At 43.7% G+C, this 24,191-nt stretch overlaps 2 protein-coding genes across 4 annotated transcripts; one reads left to right on the plus strand and one right to left on the minus strand.

The window, feature by feature from the left end:
- Positions 1-170: 170 nt before the first annotated feature.
- usf2 (upstream transcription factor 2, c-fos interacting) lies at positions 171-10,837 on the minus strand. Its single transcript, XM_047383410.1, has 10 exons — positions 9,765-10,837; positions 9,331-9,374; positions 5,068-5,183; positions 4,504-4,623; positions 4,093-4,246; positions 3,931-4,018; positions 3,435-3,493; positions 2,335-2,426; positions 2,118-2,246; positions 171-1,277 (listed from the first exon to the last, which is right to left on the minus strand). The coding sequence occupies exons 1-10, from the start codon at positions 9,800-9,802 to the stop codon at positions 1,188-1,190; spliced, it is 930 nt and encodes a 309-aa protein (XP_047239366.1). The 5' UTR covers positions 9,803-10,837; the 3' UTR covers positions 171-1,187.
- Positions 10,838-14,640: 3,803 nt separating this feature from the next.
- Positions 14,641-23,306, plus strand: LOC124878770 (lamin-A-like). 3 transcript variants are annotated; one of them, XM_047382871.1, is made up of 14 exons: positions 14,641-15,084; positions 15,241-15,321; positions 15,407-15,757; positions 18,823-18,979; positions 19,151-19,276; positions 19,359-19,529; positions 20,026-20,151; positions 20,491-20,711; positions 20,795-21,068; positions 21,855-21,962; positions 22,046-22,165; positions 22,267-22,323; positions 22,464-22,658; positions 22,887-23,306. In XM_047382871.1, the coding sequence occupies exons 2-14, from the start codon at positions 15,269-15,271 to the stop codon at positions 22,920-22,922; spliced, it is 1,995 nt and encodes a 664-aa protein (XP_047238827.1). In that variant the 5' UTR covers positions 14,641-15,084; positions 15,241-15,268; the 3' UTR covers positions 22,923-23,306. The 3 variants fall into 3 exon arrangements, with proteins under 3 accessions (XP_047238827.1, XP_047238826.1, XP_047238828.1); XM_047382870.1 differs by having other exon boundaries at positions 14,646-15,084; positions 22,461-22,658; XM_047382872.1 differs by lacking the exon at positions 15,241-15,321 and having other exon boundaries at positions 14,649-15,084; positions 22,461-22,658.
- Positions 23,307-24,191: the final 885 nt, after the last annotated feature.

Raw genomic sequence — 24,191 nt, forward strand, 5'->3', positions numbered from 1 at the left:
ACAAAATGGCAGCAGGGCTTAGGTGGCAAAGCTGCATCTGGATAAAGGACATGAGTTCTGACACAATGTCCTTGAGATGTTTGTTCACAATGAACAGAACCATGATTGGAGAAACACTTCATACATGATGAAGTCTATCATGGCTACTTTATTACCCAAAGAGAAAAAGGGAATTTCAAATGTTTTAATTTTGAACATTTACTTCATTTTAAGACCACGAGGACAATAGTTTACTATGCTCTGCTTCATAAAACCTCACTGAGACTGGACTGGTTGATGTCTTCTTCTGAGAAACGTCAGTCAGATATAAATACGTCGGTTTTATTGTGTCAGAATTAGTCGTGCCAGTGGTTATAAGCCCATGCCTTGATGACCTTCAGTGCAAACAGAAGCTTGTTAGTCGTCAGTGTCTTCCCTTGCTTCCTGGACATGTACATGAGCACCAGCAGTCGGAGAAGCTCCTGAGGTCCTTCCTAAAGCTGAAACACTGTACATGACTGCAGAACCCACCAGTTCTGGTGGTGCCAGACAGGTTCAGAGTGAGAGCTCCAGCTCAGCGACCCACAATGAGGTTCGACATCACATGACTTAATGCCCAGCAGATGAATGTAAATGCTAATAATCCTGTCTGTAATTTCTGTTTCTGTACATTTCATCCAATAGAGAAACAAATTAAACCCAACTCTACACAGGTTCTCCACATCCTGTTACCTGAGCTATGCTGACAAAAAGGCTTCTATTAAGGCCTTAAATCTAAAAATAAAAACCTTCATTTTCTGCGGCTCACAGTGAGAACGTCTGTCTTCGTTTCCTCGCAGCTTACAGTCACTATGAGCCGTTTAAACGTCACTGAGAGGAGCACCGCTGCTGGTTCTCTCTGTGTTCACACTCCTAGCAAGGCCAACTGAGCGGGAGCCATCGTTCATGTCACATTTAGTAGCTTCACACATAAAAAGGTCCATTTAACAGGAGGTGCTGAGATGAGGGGGTGTTTGTGCAGGTTGGTCTTCTAAAGCAGATGTTTGGAGCTGTGGTGGAGCAGCTTCAGATAACGGAGCCAGCAGGGAGCCGCTGATGCAAGAGACGTCCTCTGCGTGGTCCGGATTCAGATGGAAGTCGTCCCTGCTCCAGGTCCTGCTTGGATTTAACCGGGAAGCCGTGTTTGTGACGCAGCACGGGTCCAGCGCTCACTGTGGCGTTTCGTCCCCATTGACCTCTACACCGTGCTGCTGCAGCTGAGCTCGGAGCAGAGCGTTCTCGTTCTTCAGCTCCTCGATCTGAAACAGAATAGATTATTGGAGGTTTGGTCCACCAAAACTACCTCTTCAGTGTTTATCTGTGTGCACAAGAACCAGTAACCACCTCCACCACTTCATTCGTGTAGCAGATACTCCACATCCTAAATAGTCTGAAGGTATCTACATATAAATCAGCCATCTACAGCAGGTCCAAACTTAACTAAAAGCTGTTCTACCATCAACCACTCGTGGTCTTCTGCTGGGTTGCAGAGGTCATCCCTCTCACCAGCGACAATCTCCAGACCATTCTAAGAGAACCCAAGGTGTTCCCAGGCCAGAAGGTGAGTACTAGGTCTGCCCTGGGGTCTCCTCACAGTGGGAAACCAGGAGGAAGAGAAGCAGAGTCCAGCCACCCTGCAGCTGCTTGGATTTATAGCTCTCAGGTCAGATGTCCATCTGGTTCTGAGTGGGTTGAAGACCAAGCCTGAGCTTAGACTTCTGTAGTTGCAGATCCTAAAATATGGAATGACCTTCAGGTGTGGATCAAGACAGGCCTCTGTCTTTGCTCTGGCTTCTGACCCCACATGTGAAGTCAAACTTATTTGGTTTATTGGTAGTTTCATCAGTTTTTATGGCATGGCTGATCATACCGTATCTTAGCTGTATTTCATGCCTCCTGTGTCTGTATTTATTCTACTGTAGTACTTTGTTCCTCTTTGTTTCAATGTGCTTTATAAATAAAGTTTGATTGGAACATTCATTTGACCACAGTTTTTCTAATGTCATGAAGCCCATTAAAATATGAACCACTGCTGAGATGGTTACAGATGTTTGGTATAATTCGGACCGAAGCAGCAGGTTTGTGTGGATTTGCTCCACCTGTTGTCTTAGCAGCTCGTTGTCCATCTCCACCCGCTCCACCTCTTTGTAGCTCTCCTGCAGCCGTTGGTTGTTCTGACGGAGCTCTCGGATGTAGTCACAGGCTTTGGACAGGATGCCTCCTTTACTCTGAGCAACACACAAAGTTTCGACCGTGTTGTTAAAGTATTTGGGCGTGCCGGCTTTAGAGTTCTACGTCTTGGCACCAACATCTCACCGCTCCGGTTCTGGTGTCCACGCTGCAGTCTGGGATCAGCTTCGACAACGTCACGATCCAGTTGTTGATCTTGTCTCGTCTTCTTCTCTCCACTGCAGAAACAAAGGACAGAACCTTAACTTCCTGTTTGAAGAAACAAATTCCTTCACTTTTGTTCTTAAATGAAACATTTTCATCCAAACATGAACTTTAGACTGTTTTATTGGGATTTGATATGACAGAACAACACAAAGCAGAACATCAGTATGAAGTGGAAAGAAACATTATTTTAGAACATTGCTTTACAAATAAAATTTGTGATTCTGTACAACTTCTGGTTGCAGAAGTCTCCTAATCAGCAACCAGAGTCTAGCTGTGTGTTATTTACTCTGAGTCTAAACGCAGATGTTCTGTTTCTTGCCTCAAAGGTTCTCAAGAGAACATCAGAGAAAAAGCTGCACCACGAAGACCAAGGAACACAGCAGACAGGTCAGGGAGAAGTTCTGGTTCAGTCTAAAGCAAGGTTAGGTTCTAAAACAACATCCCAAGCTCTGAACATCTCCCAGAGCTTTAGGTTTAACTCATCATCTGAACATGGAGAGAGGATGGACCATGTGCAGACCTACCAAGACATGGACGTCCACCTAGACTGACAGGCTGAGCAAGGAGAGCATTAATCAGAGAAGCAGCCAAGAGGCTCCTGGTAACTATGGAGGAGCTGAGTGGCAAGAGGAAAGCAAGTTTGCTACAAGCCATGCAGGAGTTACAGCAAACACGTACAGAGGAGAACTAAAGCGGACATCAACCTGAACACACCATCCCCACAGTTAAACATGGTGGAGGTAGGATAATGCTAAGGGGATGTGTTTCTTCTGCAGGGACAGGGAAGCTGGTAAGACTTGATGGAAAGATAAATGGAGCTAAATCCAGGAGAATCCTGGAAGAAAACCTATTAGAGGCTGCAGAAAACCTGAGACTGGGGTGGAGGTTCAGCTTCCAGCAGGAGAACCAGCCTGAACATACAGGTATGCACCAGGTTGTGTTGGTCTGTCGTATAAAATCAGAATAAATATATTGAGGTTTGTGGTTCAGAAATTCTAGCAGTTGAGTAAAAGTGAAACCTTCGTTGTGCTGAGCTCTTCGCCTCTCGTCCCTGGGGGCCCGCGGACCCTCGACCTTCCTGAAAACACAAACTTCAAAGTTTAGAAAGGCATCAGCTGAAGCAAAATGTTCAGACTTTTACTGAAGATCAGTGAGGAAACACGTTCTACATCTACAGGAAGCAGCTTCTGCATCTCCTGAAACTGCACTGGGGTGACACCTGGAGGTCGGGATATGAATTACAACCAGTTCAGAAATGCTACTGATTCTTGTGACTTCCTGCAACCTTTTAGTCTAACATTCACAAATGATTTACAACTTCAAACCCCTGAATCAGTTGTTTCACCATCAGAATTTATTTTATTTGTGGATCGAAGGAAAACAACCTCTCATGGATCAGGACAACAGTTACCAATCCTATTCAGAAGCTCTATTATATTAGTTTTATGGGAAGATGACATCATTTAGGAAAGGATGGAGGAGAGGTTTCAGGATGAAGGAGATATAGTTACTCACGTGGTGTAGGTGTGTGTTCTGGGTGCAATGGTCCGAGGACTCGCTGTCTGCAGAACCTCAGAAGGACTCATCATCACGTAAAACTGCCCTGAGTTTAACAGAACAAACAGTGTAAGGAACATGGGAGAAGTCCAGGTTTCCTCCAGCTGAGCGCTTCCTCACCTCCTGCCTGGGTGAGTGCCGGGTCGGCACCCTGCACCGACACTGCCGCTCCATCACTGACAGCGGCTGCAGGGAAATAAGCAAAGCGTGTTTCTCCTCCGACAGTCTCGCCGCCAGGACTGCCGCCGTTACTGAAGGAGTTCTGGATGACAGCCTGGAAGTCAAAGCAAGGAAGACGTCAAAACGGGTAGAATCTTCTCCATAAACCCAAAAATAAGGTTCCTCTAATATCTGCTCATTTAAAGGCATCTTCAGTGAGAGAAACCAAAGAAAAACTCTGAAAAACCTAAAGGAGGCGTGAAAAACTGCTGATCCAGACCAGGTTAAAGATTCCAGGAAAGTCTGGATCACAGGAAGGAAAATAAAGAAATGAGGACTGGATCAGAAGTTTTTGGACTCCAGTGGACTAACCTGAGCCACAGCCTGAGGAGCTCCAGCGAACGCAGCAGCAGAGACAACGCTGATGGCGCTGGTCGCATCTGCCGTCGCTTCCAACTGATCCTCTGTTACCTGGACCACTCGATAGGTCACCTGCAGACGGAGCGGAGAGGTAATGTGTGGCTTCGGGAACGAGACCAGTAAGTGACACCAACACGACACCCTGGTGGTCCAGTCTGTTCTTCACACAGAGGACGGTTTAATAGTAGATGACTGGATTGAAACAGCGTTCTCCAGTCATCCCGACCACTTCACACCAGACCCACATTCATACTCTGATCTGCATAGATCGCTAGGCAACTTCAAGTTATTTGCCTTGCCCAGAGGTACATCGAAAAGCTGGAATCGAACCCACAACATTCAGATTGCAAGATGGCTGCTCTTCCACTGAGCCACCGTCTCACAGTAATGAGACTTGAATCCAAGGATGACCCACGACCCTCTAAAACCACTTCTCTAAAAGGTTCTGGATGTGATAGGGTTTTTCTTACAGTGAGGACTGGATTCAAATGTTCCCGAAAAACAAATCCACCTCACCTGTCCTCCGTTGTTCTCCGTGCGAAACTGGTACTGAACGCCGTGGTCAACGAACGTAGCCTGGGGGACGCTGGTGATGTTGACAGCAGACTGCTCATCCGACCCGACTGGTTCTCCTGCAGAAACGAGTTTGTAACGACTTTATAACCCAGGGAGTAAAAAAGAAAATAGTTTTCATTCTAAGAATCAGGAAAACCACATGAAAACCAATAGGGACAGTATTTAAAACAGGATTATTGTCATACAGATAAATTAACATTTTTCCAACTTTAAATCGAGGTTTGTCTCAGCAGCTTAATTTAAGGTTTGGACATGGCTGTCTGAATCTTTGAGGACCAAGGACCATAAGAGGATCTCCAGGATCCACAGAAGGTTCTTCAGAGTAAAATTTGAAATTATTTGCAATTTTCTCTTTCCAAGGAACAGTACACCATGAATCCACTGAAAGAATCTGGAGAACTTTCAGAGAGCAGCCCGAGCTGCACAGCCATGATCTCTTATTCCTCAGATAGTTCTGCAACCAGAACCATCACCATAACCAGCGGATAGAACCTCGTGGAGCAGGAAGAATTAGTTAGGAGAACCTTAGTCCAGCTCTACAATCCACAGTTCCATTTACAGACTTTACTGAGCAGAGAAGAAGCCTGATGTTAACCTCTGAGGAGGCCTTGGCTTCTCTGAGATGGACCATCACCCGGTGGGAACATGAATCAAGGGCTCAGTTCTCCAGATGTTTGTTGGAAAGGAGCATCCAGCTTGTTGTCAGCAACCAATCCCTGCAGCCAGGCTCCATGATGGTAGGAGGCTGCATCATGGTATGGGCTGGGATCATTTCATTTCAGAAAGTGAAACTCATCTATAGGTTCATAACACAGAGTGAAATATCTCCAGCCATTATTTCTGGTATGTTTACAGCTTCTAGAAAATGAAATCCTAAAATTCAGTCTCAGAAAATAAGAATATTACATCAGATCCATTTAAAAAGAATATTTATAAACTAAACTACTACACCAGGCCTGAACTAAACTACTACACCAGACCTGAACTAAACTACTACACCAGACCTGAACTAAACTACTACACCAGACCTGAACTAAACTACTACACCAGACCTGAACTAAACTACTACACCAGACCTGAACTAAACTACTACACCAGACCTGAACTAAACTACTACACCAGACCTGAACTAAACTACTACACCAGGCCTGAACTAAACTACTACACCAGACCTGAACTAAACTACTACACCAGGCCTGAACTAAACTACTACACCAGGCCTGAACTAAACTACTACACCAGACCTGAACTAAACTACTACACCAGGCCTGAACTAAACTACTACACCAGACCTGAACTAAACTACTACACCAGACCTGAACTAAACTACTACACCAGACCTGAACTAAACTACTACACCAGACCTGAACTAAACTACTACACCAGACCTGAACTAAACTACTACACCAGGCCTGAACTAAACTACTACACCAGACCTGAACTAAACTACTACACCAGACCTGAACTAAACTACTACACCAGACCTGAACTAAACTACTACACCAGGCCTGAACTAAACTACTACACCAGACCTGAACTAAACTACTACACCAGACCTGAACTAAACTACTACACCAGACCTGAACTAAACTACTACACCAGACCTGAACTAAACTACTACACCAGACCTGAACTAAACTACTACACCAGACCTGAACTAAACTACTACACCAGACCTGAACTAAACTACTACACCAGACCTGAACTAAACTACTACACCAGACCTGAACTAAACTACTACACCAGACCTGAACTAAACTACTACACCAGACCTGAACTAAACTACTACACCAGACCTGAACTAAACTACTACACCAGACCTGAACTAAACTACTACACCAGACCTGAACTAAACTACTACACCAGACCTGAACTAAACTACTACACCAGACCTGAACTAAACTACTACACCAGACCTGAACTAAACTACTACACCAGACCTGAACTAAACTACTACACTAGGCCTGAACTAAACTACTACACCAGGCCTGAACTAAACTACTACACCAGACCTGAACTAAACTACTACACCAGACCTGAACTAAACTACTACACCAGACCTGAACTAAACTACTACACCAGACCTGAACTAAACTACTACACCAGGCCTGAACTAAACTACTACACCAGACCTGAACTAAACTACTACACCAGGCCTGAACTAAACTACTACACCAGACCTGAACTAAACTACTACACCAGACCTGAACTAAACTACTACACCAGGCCTGAACTAAACTACTACACCAGACCTGAACTAAACTACTACACTAGGCCTGAACTAAACTACTACACCAGACCTGAACTAAACTACTACACCAGACCTGAACTAAACTACTACACCAGGCCTGAACTAAACTACTACACCAGACCTGAACTAAACTACTACACCAGGCCTGAACTAAACTACTACACCAGACCTGAACTAAACTACTACACCAGGCCTGAACTAAACTACTACACCAGGCCTGAACTAAACTACTACACCAGACCTGAACTAAACTACTACACCAGACCTGAACTAAACTACTACACCAGGCCTGAACTAAACTACTACACCAGACCTGAACTAAACTACTACACCAGACCTGAACTAAACTACTACACCAGACCTGAACTAAACTACTACACCAGACCTGAACTAAACTACTACACCAGACCTGAACTAAACTACTACACCAGACCTGAACTAAACTACTACACCAGACCTGAACTAAACTACTACACCAGACCTGAACTAAACTACTACACCAGACCTGAACTAAACTACTACACCAGACCTGAACTAAACTACTACACCAGGCCTGAACTAAACTACTACACCAGGCCTGAACTAAACTACTACACCAGACCTGAACTAAACTACTACACCAGACCTGAACTAAACTACTACACCAGGCCTGAACTAAACTACTACACCAGACCTGAACTAAACTACTACACCAGACCTGAACTAAACTACTACACCAGACCTGAACTAAACTACTACACCAGACCTGAACTAAACTACTACACCAGACCTGAACTAAACTACTACACCAGACCTGAACTAAACTACTACACCAGACCTGAACTAAACTACTACACCAGACCTGAACTAAACTACTACACCAGGCCTGAACTAAACTACTACACCAGACCTGAACTAAACTACTACACCAGACCTGAACTAAACTACTACACCAGACCTGAACTAAACTACTACACCAGACCTGAACTAAACTACTACACCAGACCTGAACTAAACTACTACACCAGACCTGAACTAAACTACTACACTAGGCCTGAACTAAACTACTACACCAGGCCTGAACTAAACTACTACACCAGACCTGAACTAAACTACTACACCAGACCTGAACTAAACTACTACACCAGACCTGAACTAAACTACTACACCAGACCTGAACTAAACTACTACACCAGGCCTGAACTAAACTACTACACCAGACCTGAACTAAACTACTACACCAGGCCTGAACTAAACTACTACACCAGACCTGAACTAAACTACTACACCAGACCTGAACTAAACTACTACACCAGGCCTGAACTAAACTACTACACCAGACCTGAACTAAACTACTACACTAGGCCTGAACTAAACTACTACACCAGACCTGAACTAAACTACTACACCAGACCTGAACTAAACTACTACACCAGGCCTGAACTAAACTACTACACCAGACCTGAACTAAACTACTACACCAGGCCTGAACTAAACTACTACACCAGACCTGAACTAAACTACTACACCAGGCCTGAACTAAACTACTACACCAGGCCTGAACTAAACTACTACACCAGACCTGAACTAAACTACTACACCAGACCTGAACTAAACTACTACACCAGGCCTGAACTAAACTACTACACCAGACCTGAACTAAACTACTACACCAGACCTGAACTAAACTACTACACCAGACCTGAACTAAACTACTACACCAGACCTGAACTAAACTACTACACCAGACCTGAACTAAACTACTACACCAGACCTGAACTAAACTACTACACCAGACCTGAACTAAACTACTACACCAGACCTGAACTAAACTACTACACCAGACCTGAACTAAACTACTACACCAGACCTGAACTAAACTACTACACCAGGCCTGAAAATAAGAGGCTTTACCCAGCCTGAAACGCCTGTATTGATGCAGCAGATCAGTTATTTTATGTGGAGGTCCTCACCTTCCTGCAGCTGCACCACTTCTTCCGTTTCCTGTTTAGCGTGACTGAAACATGAAGACACACATGAATCAGTTTCAATCTGAAATGAACAAAACTAAGAATATTAATTATCAGAGGTTGCACAGCGCCACCACGTGGACAAATTTGGAGATGGGTGGCGATGAATTCAAGTTTGTGCAAAATGAGCTGAAAATAGTAGCATCGTTCAGCGGAACATTTGTGTTTATTTCCCTTTTAATAAAGTAAACGACTTCGTGTTAATATTTGCACAGTTTTTACATTAGCTGGTCCTCCCCATACGCCAATCTAAAATCATTTATAAGCATATTTAATCTGTTTTAAAGAGCCGAGCAGCTCCGGGGAGAGCAGCTTCACTAAGGCCGAGGAAGGGCGCCTGAGGGCGGGCAGGAAGAACCGGAGCAGCAGCCTCTCACCTCACCGAGCCTTCTAGGCTCTGCTCCAGCATCTCCATCAAGCGCTCCCAGGTTTTACGAAACTTCAGCAGCTCAGATGGACGGAGATGGAGGCGCTGATCACGGGGACAAACACCCGGGTCATGTGAGGCAGACAGTCCGGGACACGTGAGGCACGAAGCGGGCAGGTGTGCAGCTGGAGGCCGCTGAGAAGACGCTGGCAGCGTGGAGACCGAGAAAGAGCTCCGGGCCGGGGTTCAGTCTGCTTGGTTTGGGTTTAAACCAGCTAGAAATACAGACTGAAGCAGGAATTCGGTTTAAAACAGACGGATCCGGGTCTTTTTCTCCTCTCAGTCCTCCAAGACCTCTGCGGCTGTTTCTGCGCCAAAACTGCAGCACTTAATGCGCTCAATAAGACGCGGAGTGGACTCCTTTGCGCTGTTCAGGACGGAATAAAACGAGTATTTTTTATTCTTAATTGTTTATTTTTATGCGTAAAAGATCAGATGATGTTGTTGTAACCACGTGACTCTGATTCAAACCGTTTTAACGGCCAGAAGTTGTTTCTGCTGTTGTTTTTGCGGATTTATGTGAAATAAAACGGATTTCCTTGCGGACTGTGAGCTTTGAGTCTGTATACATTAGTGAATATTTTTCCAAAAACCCACTCAGCGTGTTTAACCCACTAATTCGCTGACACCGAGCTCGTCGGTGGCTTTTTTCAGCTTCTTTACTCAGGTGACCACAGAGATCCAATACGGGTTTTCTCACAAACCACATGACAAAACCAGCCATGTCTGCCAGGAAAAAGCCCTCACGGACGGGTTTTATAACGACCAGGATGCGTTTTATGTCACGACCCAACAGTGAACCTCCATTTGGGATTTACTGCGCATCAGATGTGCCTTAAGTTCTGTTCGAGGGAAAGATTCAGGTTTGAGGAAGCAAAGCTGGTAGAAAACATGTCTGCGGGACCTTGCATCACCAAACCGCAGTTTAGTAGAAGCGCCGTAAGATGGCGCTGTAGTTCAAACACAAGGAAAGCTGACGTTGCTTGAAGCCCCGCTTAGATCATAGAAGAAGACGCGATATGGCGACCGTGAACAGCGTCGCATTGTGAGTGGCAGTCTGGACCAGTTCTGTTCCAGGGGGGTTCGGTCCAGACAGGGTCTGTTGTCACTCAGTGTGATGTCAGCAACACAGTGCTTTTCTGTTTATATCAGTTATTTTTAAATTAAAAACTAAAGAGGTGAAAATTAAAATTAATTGTTAAGCTTTAGTTACATCAGAGTAGGTGTGCTGGTAAATAATGGACCGTTAGAACTATTTATAATTAATCATTCAACGTGGCCCAAATGTCCACCCTGTTACGGGACATTCTGGTGTTTATTAGTAATGGTTTTGAACTGTGATTTTTATGAGTTCTAAGAGCAAAACTTTGCTAAGCAAAAAAAATAAATTAATAAAAACATAAGGCAAATATTAAAAACAGCCATGTTCTATTTTATGGTGTTTTGAGGATTCAAAGCATCTCTTTTTGTTCAGTGGATTGGTGCCTCGTTTTTAAGCGATTTCATTTTTTTCTAATAATTTAACAACAAGAAAAATGATCTTTTAATGCATTTATTATAAAAAACACAGGTTGACATTAGTTTATATCCCAACACATTTGATTGAAAAGACAATTCATTCATTTATCACGCCCCTCTGTAACTGACACCCAACAGGAACACTTTCCTGTTCAGTGTTTTAACCTTCAACCCGTTTGTTTTTCTAATCAAATCTACATCGTTTTATCTGACTGGACGGGTCTTTGTTCATAAGTTGGGGCTCTCTCAGGATCTCTTGGACATGGCCAGTAGAACATGTTGGATCCTTTCTCCTGCAAACATTTCTTGAACATAACCTTTAACTCTTCTTCAACAAACAGGATGTTTCCTGGTTTGGGTCCATTACTCTTGCCTAACACTTCCTTGCTTGATGGCCTCAAGCTGAGACGGCTCCAGGTTTGCTCTTATTCTTGGCTCACTTCCTTCAGCCAAGAGCATTGTTATGGATGTATGATTCTGAGGCCTTTTCTAATCATCTCTTTGCTACCCTGATTAAATGTTGCTTATGTGCCGCACCGCTCACTGCTACAGCTTACACAACATAACTGTTGATTTCACATAAGATGCAACACATAGTCAAAGATAAACTGATACAAGAGGATGACCTTTAGGAGGGTTAAGAACAGGCTTAGATAAAAGCAGGACTCACGCTCCATTCATTGCTCCTCTCGGTTCATCCCTAAGATGGGTTGAGGAGGGCCCGGTACCGAAGGTAAATGTCACTCTGCATCTGTTCATTTGTATACTTTGTACACTAATCATGCTGGCATTAAATATTAATTTTATACTTAACCATTTCTTATTATTTCACAAGGTAAAATACTTTGCTGGTTTTACTGGTTGGGTCTCGGAACTGGAGAGAAACTGACCCAGTGGTACACAGGGAGGAAAGAGAGTAAAAACTCCCATTTTACAATAGCATCCACAGTCAAAAGACATTTATCTGTCCGTTAAATGGAAGACATGGCCTGATATAAACTGGCTTTAGAGAGTTTGAAATGAATTTGGTGGTGGGAGCCAATACTATTGGTTATACAGTGTATTTATAAAGTATGTTTACAATATTTAGCTGAGATGTCATGATCTCTGAGTGACAAACAAACTATTATAATAAAAAATACACAGAATATTTTTGTCTTATTCAGAAGGAAATAATTCATTCTTTTGATTAATTGTAGGTGATTCTAGCTTTGAGTAATGTATTAGAAATGAGACTGGCTGATTGAACCAAACACAGCAGATCATCATAAACTCCTTTCCAAATGACAAGTACGGTGGTAGAAGGGTGATGCTATGGGCATGTGTTGCACCTTGCAGTCACTGAGTGGACCATAAACTCCTCTGTAGACCAAGATTTCTAGAGTCCAGTGTGAGATCATCTGTCCAACAGCTGAAACCTGGTCCAAACTGGGTAATCGGCAGGACAATGATCCCAAACACAGCAGCAGATCTACAACAGAAAGGCTGGAAAAGAAAACTGGACTTTAACTGCAATGGCCCAGTCAAAGTCCAGCCCTCAGCCTGTTTGAAATGCTGTGGTGGTATCTTGTAAGCAACACTGGACTGCAGAGTGGAGCTAAATTCCTCCACAACTATGTAGGAGACCACGACTGAGTGTTAGTGCTGCTGAAGGAGGTTCTACAACTCCTTCTCAAAATATTAGCATATTGTGATAAAGTTTATTATTTTCCATAATGTCATGATGAAAATTCAATATTCATATATTGTAGATTCATTGCACACTAACTGAAATATTTCAGGTCTTTTATTGTCTTAATACGGATGATTTTGGCATACAGCTCATGAAAACCCAAAATTCCTATCTCACAAAATTAGCACATCATTAAAAGGGTCTCTAAACGAGCTATGAACCTAATCATCTGAATCAACGAGTTAACTCTAAACACCTGCAAAAGATTCCTGAGGCCTTTAAAACTCCCAGCCTGGTTCATCACTCAAAACCCCAATCATGGGTAAGACTGCCGACCTGACTGCTGTCCAGAAGGCCACTATTGACACCCTCAAGCAAGAGGGTAAGACACAGAAAGACATTTCTGAACGAATAGGCTGTTCCCAGAGTGCTGTATCAAGGCACCTCAGTAGGAAGTCTGTGGGAAGGAAAAAGTGTGGCAGAAAACGCTGCACAACGAGAAGAGGTGACCGGACCCTGAGGAAGATTGTGGAGAAGGGCCGATTCCAGACCTTGGGGGACCTGCGGAAGCAGTGGACTGAGTCTGGAGTAGAAACATCCAGAACCACCGTGCACAGGCGTGTGCAGGAAATGGGCTACAGGTGCCGCATTCCCCAGGTCAAGCCACTTTTGTACCAGAAACAGCGGCAGAAGCGCCTGACCTGGGCTACAGAGAAGCAGCACTGGACTGTTGCTCAGTGGTCCAAAGTACTTTTTTCGGATGAAAGCAAATTCTGCATGTCATTCGGAAATCAAGGTACCAGAGTCTGGAGGAAGACTGGGGAGAAGGAAATGCCAAAATGCCAGAAGTCCAGTGTCAAGTACCCACAGTCAGTGATGGTCTGGGGTGCCGTGTCAGCTGCTGGTGTTGGTCCACTGTGTTTTATCAAGGGCAGGGTCAATGCAGCTAGCTATCAGGAGATTTTGGAGCACTTCATGCTTCCATCTGCTGAAAAGCTTTATGGAGATGAAGATTTCATTTTTCAGCACGACCTGGCACCTGCTCACAGTGCCAAAACCACTGGTAAATGGTTTACTGACCATGGTATCACTGTGCTCAATTGGCCTGCCAACTCTCCTGACCTGAACCCCATAGAGAATCTGTGGGATATTGTGAAGAGAACGTTGAGAGACTCAAGACCCAACACTCTGGATGAGCTAAAGGCCGCTATCGAAGCATCCTGGGCCTCCATAAGACCTCAGCAGTGCCACAGGCTGATTGCCTCCATGCCACGCCGCATTGAAGCAGTCATTTCTGCCAAAGGATTCCCGACCAAGTATTGAGTGCATAACTGTACATGATTATTTGAAGGTTGACGTTTTTTGTATTAAAAACACTTTTCTTTTATTGGTCGGATGAAATATGCTAATTTTGTGAGATAGGAATTTTGGGTTTTCATGAGCTGTATGCCAAAATCATCCGTATTAAGACAATAAAAGACCTGAAATATTTCAGTTAGTGTGCAATGAATCTAAAATATATGAATGTTAAATTTTCATCATGACATTATGGAAAATAATGAACTTTATCACAATATGCTAATATTTTGAGAAGGACCTGTAGTAGTAGATGGAAGGGAAGACCTCATATTTCATTCTGGTCCCTGTTAAATAAACTAAATACACTGGAAGAGGGTATGAATTCTTCCTGTAATGACCGTGTTCAGCGGAGTTAAACAAGGAAAACATTAACTGAAACACTCAGGTCCAAGTAATCCACAGGATTGACTCAGTTACTGTAATTATCATCTCCATCATGGATTTGTGAGTTTAGTTGAGCAGACGGTGACTCATTCATTCAGACACACTCCCACAGAAGACAGACACAGAACAACCACCTACCAAGTGCCAAACCTGGGGCTGGCTTCCCTCCTCTCCACCCATCTCATTCTTTCCTACATGGGCATTCAGCTCAGAACAGACCCGGCAGTCAGAAGAAGCGAGACAAACGCTCTCGTCAAAGACCATCAGAAGAGCCAACAAACGAGTCGGAGAAAATCCGCCGCAAAAAGTTTCCTTTTCGTCTAGCAAGATTTAAAAGGTAAAACTGACTTTTGTGCAGAGATACTGCATTTCTTTTGTTTTTGGGTGGAGTTGTTGACCCCTCCCAGGCCTCAGGATTAATCATGTCTATTGTGTTTCATGCAATGAAGAGAAGAAAGTTAGATGCCACCTCTAATTACTGTAACTTTTTCAGGATTTATTCTTTCAAGCAAAGATGTGAGATGTTCTGCTGGATTTACTCCAAATACAGACAGGCAGAAAAAACTCTGCAAAGGTTACTTAAAACAGGAAAAATGTGTTTTTAAAGCAAGATAATAAATTATTAGAAGAAAATATTCACAGATGGTTTTTCATCGAAGGTATAAAGGTGAAATGGCGACACCGAAAAACACACCCAGAGGTGGAAACACTCCTCTGTCCCCCAACCGCATCACTCGGCTCCAGGAGAAGGAGGACCTCTCCAACCTCAATGACCGTCTGGCCGTTTACATCGACAAAGTGCGCTATCTGGAGGCGGAGAACGCAGGCCTGCGTCTGCGCATCACAGAGTCCGAGACCGAGGTGACCCGGGAGCTGACGGGTCTGAAAGCTGCCTATGAGACCGAGCTGTCCGACGCCCGTCAGACTCTGGACTCAGTGGCCAAAGAGCGAGCAAGACTCCAGCTGGAGCTGGGCAAAGTGAAGGAGGACCACAAAGAGCTGAAAGCCAGGTGGGTTTTAAACCGGCACACCCTGGGTGATTTTAAAAATAATTTGTAGATGTATCCATGTCACTCTGAAAATCTTTACGTAACAATGCACCATGCATCAGATGTCAGATTGTGGGATTTCTTGTTAAAGCAGAATTGCATTTAAAACATGCGACAGAGATATCAAGCTAACACTGAGTGGAGAGAAAGAGCTCTGATTATTAGATTCAGACTCTACTACAATCAGCCAAATGTTTTATAGTTAAACCTGAAACATGTTGATCTGAACTAAAAAGTGACAAACAGCTGGGATCAGAAACAGTCCAGTTCCTCCAGGACCTGCTGCAGAAATATCAGATTTACTATGACTGTTATTCAAACTAATATAAAAAATATTTCAGTTCTTCAGAGGAATGAACAACAGAAATAAATTAATTAAGAGATGCCAAACTTTTCATGAAAGCAAACTGTCCAGATGTTTTGAGACATAGAAGTGCATTTATCTGAAGATCATGGGACATCAGAGAGCCTGAAGGTTTCTCCAAAAGCTCCTTTAACTCCAGAAAAATTAGAAATCATTTTGGGTTTGAGAACAAAACTACAATAATCATTAGAAGCAAATAGTGCATAAAAATGTACATTGAAACTTTAATGTTGTTTTGCAGCTGTACGTTTATGCTGTTGGTTTGAATGTATATTCCTTTCATAAGAATGTATTTCTGGACTTATTTCTGCACACTGATGTTAATATTTATTCCATAAATACAGCAATTAAAAAAGGAAAGAATTAGGAACTAAATCTTGAACAGTTTGATCTTTTTACACGTTTAAATCAGTGAATTAATCTGGACTCCAGCGTGAGAGCTTTACTCACTCACTTATAGAGGTCTAAAGCCTTTTCTCCATGATTGGACCATTAAACATGATTTGTTTGCAGCTTCAGAGTCTCAGTAGCTCATCAGCTCACAATAAGCAGAACTTGAGGTGCCGCTCCCTCCTCATTGCTCGCTGCAGTCCGGCTCCTTCCTGCCACATCCAGATCCTGATGACTAACTCTTTCCCCCGTCCTCCTCCTTCACCATCATTATACACGTGGCAGAGTCTCATGCTGCACTTTTCCCTCCATGTTTTTCCATAAATATTGGGAAAAGCTACGTGTGTTGGGTAGGCCAAGTTGTTGCCATGACAGCTAAACACCAGCGGCTGTGGTTTGTGGTTACTAGATTCACGGGACCAGCTCCATGGACTGTGAGGCATCAGGAGGGAGGTTCTCCTCTGGTTCTGTTTCACAGGGGCGGAGCTGAGGGGTGGCTGGGTGGGGCCATAGAGGCCTGTGCTGGGTTGAAATGTGTCTGATTGCTGCGGTAGGATTTCATGCATCTAGATGTGGTAAAATACTCTTAACCCCTTAACCTCCCTCCTGCATTCCAACAATGTTAGTTAATTTATCAGAAAAGGACTAAAACAATTGGGCGCAGTGAAACATAGTTTTTATCAATTCAATTCAGTTTTCCTTTCAACAAAAATCCCCAAAGCAGCAGTTCTTGATTGATATGGAGGTCTTCTGGAACGTTATTTCTAATTTATAAGAATATAAAAGCTATGCAGCATAGAAGAAAATGATCCAAACATCATGAAGCAATATTTTATTTTACTTCAAACTGCAGCTCAATCTTTTCACAGTTTCTTTTTCTACAGGAACCTGTTTAAACAGGTGAAGATGTGAATGTAGTTAATCACACACCTGCCTGCCTTTATCTGAAAGAATGTCCTTCTGTTCAACAGCGCCTCCTTAATCCAAACAGATCGGACTTTGTTTTTACAGTACAGACATTAAAAAACACATTGTAGCTCCTTCTACTGTTAGCCTCAACCACCTCCATGATCGCATAACTAAAGACTCCATGATTAGGGTGTATTCACACCAGGAAAGTCCTTTGGTCCGCTTGTTTGGTCCGGACCAAAAACAAACTTTATTTTTTTCATTTAGTGCGGGACAGAGCACAGACTCGGACATTTAGGAAAACATCTGTAGACGTGCTGCGTTCAGCTCCTCTGTTCTGCATATTTATGCCGTTAATTAAAGCTGTAATATTATTATGAGGCTGAAGAGCAGCTCATTCAACCCAGACTTTGAGACGTTTCATTTATAATGTTGGAACCCAGTCAGGTATGATTACCTTACAACACACACCTTTGCTACCGGCTACGGTGGCTTTTTATGTCCAAAGAGACGTACGCTTTTTGTAGTTGGTTCGGATCGGTGCCGGTTTGTATTCAGACCATAAGCGAACCGCACCAGAGTCCCTTTGGAAGCCCACCTCAAAAAGTGGGTCTCGGCCCGGTTCTTTGGTACGGACCAGGGTCCGCTTGAGTGTATTCACACCGGCACAAAAGGTCCGGACCAAGGAGGGAAACGAACTCTGGTCCGTTTAAAGCGGACCAAAAGTGGCCAGTGTGAATACAGCCTAAGCTTCAGCAACCAACGAAGACCATCACCACAGATTGTCAGCCAATCCATGCTTCACTGGCTTTTTCCAGGACCTCCTTAAAGCCAAGGTCCACAGAAAATATGTCCCATGTTAATTTAAACTGTGGCAGGCTGGACCTCCTGAATAAAGGCCAAATGGACCAGATGCTCTCCATAGAGTCTCACCTTGGAGCCAGGTTCCAGGATCAGGCCCAGCGATCAATAGTCTAGATGAGGTAACTTGGTCCCGTGATATGGAAGTCAACATATTCAAAATCAGATGTCTTCTGGGCACCTTCCTGTGGAGGTGTTTAGGAGATGTCCCACTGAACATGAATGGATCCATGGTTGAACTCTGGAAACACGAGAAGCAGAGAAATGTTTTTCAAACCCAGTTAATGATCAATAAATATAAATGCAATAAAAATAAAGAAGATGTGATTGTATCTCAAAGCTATTTGCCTCACAGGAACAAGCAGGCCTCAGTTTCTCTGCATGAGAAGAAAAACTGCTTTGGTTCTGCCAGAGCAGTTTGGTTCTGCTGCTTCATCCAGGCCACAGTCTGGACCCAAACACATGCAGGACAAATGGCTCACAGCTGTTTGTGCCTTTGCAGAAACACCAAGAAGGAGTCAGAGCTGACAGCAGCCCTGCAGAGGCTCAGAGACCTGGAGGCTCTTCTGAACTCCAAAGATGCCTCTCTGACAACCACTCTTGGAGAGAAACGAAACCTGGATGTGGAGAACCGGGACCTGAAGGGCCAGGTCGCTAAGGTAAGACTCCAGAACATCTGGAATCAGTCTCTCTGTTACCAAAACAGGACTTTAACCCCCTGATCCTCCTTGCTAGAGGTCAGCATTAAAAGCACATTGTTTTGAGGGACATACGCAGGAAGATGTTGTTTCACTGTTAGGATCGGATGTTCACCATGTCTTCTGTCCTAGCTGGAAACCAGTTTGGGTGATGCCAAGAAGCAGCTACAGGACGAGATGCTGCGGAGGGTGGATGGAGAGAACAGGATCCAGACTCTCAAAGAGGAGCTGGACTTTAAGAAGAACCTTCACTCTGAGGTTCAACTTCCTCTAACATTTTCTTATCACACATAAATGTTTAAAAATGGGCTCTACAACTATTCTTTGTTTACTTTACCAGGAGCTGCGGGAGATAAAACGGCGCCATGAGTCTCGTATGGTGGAGCTGGATAATGGTCACCAGCAAGAGTTTGAGAGCAAGCTGGCTGAAGCTCTGGATGAAATGCGCAGCCAAAACGAGCTGCAGATTAAAATGTACAAGGAGGATATAGAAAAGACCTACAATGCAAAGGTAGACCATTAAAGACTAACTCCAAGATGATATGCCAGTCACAGAACCTGCAGAGCCTGCAGATACTAAGAGGACCACGATCTTCTCTGTATACCAAGGCATTCTAGAGATAAATGTGAGACAGTCTGTCTAACAGCTGAAGCCAACTGGGTCATCAACTAGACAATGAACCCAAACAGCAACAGATCTACAACATGATGGTTGAACAAGACAAGAACCAAGGTGTTGTAATGGCCCAGTCAAAGTCCAGACCTCAGTCTGATTGAAGTGATGTGGTGGGACCTGCACAGAATTAAATGGAGAACAGAATTTTTGATTGTTTCCAGATACATAAAACCATAAAACTGAATTAGGGATCGGTGTAAGATAGGAAGAACACATGCAGGACAGTTTAGCTCCTAAATAAAGCCAGATCTTCTGCATAGAATCAGATTGCCTCACTGAGGTTGCCTGTCTGTGTTTCTGACTAATCCACCATCATGTTTCCATCCGGCAGCTTGAGAGTGCTCGTCAGTCAGCGGACCGGAGCAGCCACCTGGTCGGAGCTGCACACGAGGAGCTGCAGCAAACTCGGATTCGCCTGGAGTCCACATCTGCTCAGCTCAGCCAGCTGCAGAAACAGGTTCTCACAAGCAGAACATTTCACGCTCAGTGTCCTCGACGCAGGATGCTGAGGACACCTTCAGCTGCATCATACATCCAAATTTTAGAGCACAGTTTAGGGACTCAGGGATACTCTGGGTCTGGGTCTTCCTCACTTTAAGTCAAATCTAACTAGTCTTCATGTTCATGCTCTTGCAGTTCCAGATCTTCTGCACAGAATCAGATTGCCTCACTGAGTTTGCCTGTATTAAATGAACTCATTCTGTAAAGATAGTCAGACCACAAACTTCTGTAGCACCACCCTAAGAAAGCCAAAACGTTTTTGCCACTTTAATCTTTGATTTCCTGTCTAATCCAGCTGGCGGCTCGCGAGGCGAAGCTCAGGGAACTGGAGGACGCTCTGTCCCGGGAGCGGGATACCACCCGCCGCCTGCTGGGAGAAAAGGATCGGGAGATGGCAGAGATGAGGCAGCAGATGCAGCAGCAGCTGGATGAGTATCAGGAGCTCCTGGATGTGAAGCTGGCTCTAGACATGGAGATATGTGCCTACAGGAAGCTGCTGGAGGGAGAGGAGGAGAGGTAAGGTTTCAGCCACAGAGAGAATATTAGAAATATATATAAAATATCATCTTATTTCATCATCCTTACATCCATCTCTGCAGGCTGCGCCTGTCCCCCAGCCCTCCTCCAACCAAAGTGACCGGTAGTCGGTCCTCCACTTCCATAGCCCACTCTCGATTGATCCATGGGAGCGCTCGCAGCTCCCCTGCAAAGAGGCGCCGCCCCAACGACACTGACAGCGAGGCATCCAGCTTCGCAGGAGGTGCTGTGGCCCGTACCCGCATCACCCAGCAGGCCTCAGCCAGCGGCCGGGTCACTGTGGACGAGGTGGACCTGGAGGGGAAGTATGTCCGACTAAGCAACAAAGCAGATGAGGTGAGAGGGCGGGTCACTGCTGGTTAAAAAATCATCACCAGTGGCTACATTAGAGCCGCTGAGTGCTCCTCAGGGATCCAGCTGAATTGTTTTAGAACATATTTACTGAAAAGATCTGAGCTGAAATGTAAGAGTTCATATTCAGCAAATTGGTTTCAGACCCAAATAAATTAATGTTACACAGACAACCAGTGAAAATGTATCATCTCTTCTGAACTGTGTTTTGGTCAAATGAGACTAAGATTGAACCTTTCTGCACCAAACACTGCTGCTGTGAATATGTGGCCACTGTTAGGTACGGTGTATGGTGTGTAATGCTGTGGGCCTACTTCCTATTCCAAACACCATAGGAAGCTTGTTGTGTATAGCATGATGAACTCATATCAGGACATTTGAAATAAAACACTGACATCAAACCGTAAAACTCCTTCTTGCATCTCTAATCTGCATCATCAGTCTGCTTTTACTTTTCAAACCTGTTCTAGACTCGTGAGACTAAAGATCTAATGAAATATGTTTCGTATGTGTCTCCCCTTCCAATTTTGCTCAACCTAAGAGTCTTTCAGAGTTTGGGACCTTTGTGCTTGGATATACTGCCCCCTATGGGTGGAATTAGCTTCAAACCCTGCTGAGGTTTATGATGCAATGAATGTTCAGGTAAATGCAGTGATGTGTTTCAGTTTTAATGGTGCGGCTGATCCCCTCTGAGCTGCTGCCCGTCTCTAATAGGATGCTGGCTGAAATCATTCTGGATCTTACGTCCCTTTTGTTTCGTCTCTCCTGTAGGATCAGAATTTGGGGAACTGGCAGCTGAAGCGGCAGATTGGATCCAACTCTCCAATCATCTTCAAGTTCCCGGCTAAGTTCACTCTGAAGGCCGGTCACAGAGTCACGGTTAGCAGCATCTTTACTCTACAAACCGACCAGCGAATCAGCTCTCAGATATTTTAACCATCGGTCATATTGTCTGTGGGCAGATCTGGGCTTCTAATGCTGGAGGGGTCCACAGTCCTCCTTCAGACCTGGTGTGGAAGACTCAGGCATCCTGGGGAACCGGAGACCAGTTCCAGACCACTCTAATTAGTGCTAATGGAGAGGTACTAAAAACCTTTGTTTGAATCAAAGAAACCTCGAACTATCAATGGAGCTGGTCTGCAATTGATTTTAAAGAATCAAAGTTCTGCTGGTTTTCTTCCAGGAAATGGCCATGAGGAAGGTAACTCGCACTCAGTTTGAAGATGAAGATGAAGACATGGTGAGAAGAAACAACATCCAAAAATAATCAACCAGAACAGTGCAGGAGGAAACATGAACAATAACTTTCAAACTTTCAGTTAGATAGGCAGTTTATTACGCTTCACCTGTCCTGGTTGAATTCCCTGTTTACTCCAGCAGGTGGCACACAGCACCTGTGCAGACGGCGAGTACAACCTGCGCAGCCGAACTGTCGTCTGCGGCTCCTGTGGACTTCCTTCAGACAAATCCAGCAACTGCTCTGTGTCATCTGTGTCCCGCTCGTTCCGCAGTGGAGGGCTCTCCGAAGGATTAGTGCCGCATTCATACGTGTTTAGCACAAGCACGCCTCGGAAGGTAATCACCAGCCGGACCTTATTGTAATCTTTTAATGTGCTTTCCATCCGTTGGTCTTCAGGCTATCTGAAGGTCTCTTAAAGATGTTCTTTGGACTCTGGCAGATTTTTCACTCAGTTTGAGCCTTTTTAACCCCGCTGTGCTGCTGTACAATGCATTTTCAGTATAAATGAAGGCTGTGAAGCCTTGGGATCGTTCTGTCTGACTTTGTCCAACCTTTTCTTCCAGACTGGATCCAGGATGGAGAGCTGTCCCATCATGTGAACACCACCTTGTCTTTATTACATGACTGAGTAGTGTGTAGGAGGTATTAGCGTTTTACTTCTCTTTCTATGCTTTTAAACCTTTTTCAGGTTGTAATAATTAAGAAAGTTACTTTTCTTCATGCTCCCATGCATACACGAAGATATGTTTGGATTTAACTTCAGTTTTTTAAGCTTCCTGGCATATAAGAGAAAACATTTCTTTTAATACTTATTTTTCTAAGTTTGTTATGCTTTTATTTTTGATTCTGGTGCTGGAATTGTTGTTGCAGTTAAACTCAATTTGTTTCATTATTTTAAAAACAGGTTTTTTTGTTAAAAAGCTACAGATCTACAGAAAGATTGTATTTTCTTTGATATCAATAAAATGGTTTTAAAAAATTTATATATTTTTTTTATTAAAAGCCTTTCCCTTGTTTTAGTGGACAATAAAAATGTATATATATGGGCTGTTTTAAGTGTCTCGGGACATTCTTGTTGTTTAAAAATGTAATTAACACGTTCATTTGCTTCACTTAAAGGATCTTTTAGTTTCTTTTAATAATGCAGTCAAAGATGCAAGGGCAGCTTACTTCTCAAACCTGGTCATAAAGATTAGAGGGAATCCAAAGGTGTTATTTGACATAATTACTGATATCCTTACTCCTGCTCTACCTGTTGTTCCAATTTCTTCAAATGAGGATTGTAATAATTTTCTTTCTTTTCTGGTAGATAAAATCAGTAATATAAGATCTAACATCTCCCCGTCTGGTTCTTCACTGACCGTACCTGCTCCAGCTCGGCCTGATGTTATAGAAAGTTTTTCTCCTATTTCTTTAATTGAGCTGGAAAAATTAGTGGACTCAACGAAAGCATCTTCTTGCTCTCTTGATATTCTACCTGCCTCTCTGTTCAAAAATGTTTTCCACCATATCAGTCCCTGTGTGCTTTTGATAATTAACACTTCACTGGCCTCTGGTCAAGTACCCACTTCTTTTAAGAACGCTGTCATTCACCCACTTTTAAAGAAACCCAAGCTTGACCCTTCTATTTTCAACAGTTATAGACCAATTTCAAAATTACCTTTTTTTATCTAAGATTCTGGAAAAGGTTGTATCTATGCAGCTGATAGCCTTCATGAACAAACACAATATCCTTGACAAATATCAGTCTGGTTTTCGTAAGTTTCATTCCACAGAAACAGCTCTTGTTAGAGTTTCTAGCGATATATTGTTGCGTAGTGATGCAGGAGAGTGTTCTGCTGTGCTGATGTTGGACCTTACTTCTGCCT

The sequence above is a fragment of the Girardinichthys multiradiatus genome, chromosome 13 (genome assembly GCF_021462225.1).
Source record: "Girardinichthys multiradiatus isolate DD_20200921_A chromosome 13, DD_fGirMul_XY1, whole genome shotgun sequence".
Lineage (NCBI taxonomy): Eukaryota > Metazoa > Chordata > Actinopteri > Cyprinodontiformes > Goodeidae > Girardinichthys > Girardinichthys multiradiatus.

What these genes read in the sequence shown, in the direction of transcription:
- LOC124878770 (XM_047382870.1), top strand. Translation starts at nt 15,269, where the DNA reads ATGTTCTGCTGGATTTACTCCAAATACAGACAGGCAGAAAAAACTCTG. An exon ending in TAAGCAACAAAGCAGATGAG is followed by an intron (nt 21,069 to 21,854) that starts GTGAGAGGGCGG and finishes TCTCTCCTGTAG; the next exon opens with GATCAGAATTTGGGGAACTG. An exon ending in AAGATGAAGATGAAGACATG is followed by an intron (nt 22,324 to 22,460) that starts GTGAGAAGAAAC and finishes TGTTTACTCCAG; the next exon opens with CAGGTGGCACACAGCACCTG.
- usf2 (XM_047383410.1), bottom strand. Translation starts at nt 9,802, where the DNA reads ATGGAGATGCTGGAGCAGAGCCTAGAAGGCTCGGTGAG. An exon ending in GGCACTCACCCAGGCAGGAG is followed by an intron (nt 4,019 to 4,092) that starts GTGAGGAAGCGC and finishes TGTTAAACTCAG; the next exon opens with GGCAGTTTTACGTGATGATG. An exon ending in AGAACACACACCTACACCAC is followed by an intron (nt 3,494 to 3,930) that starts GTGAGTAACTAT and finishes TTGTGTTTTCAG; the next exon opens with GAAGGTCGAGGGTCCGCGGG.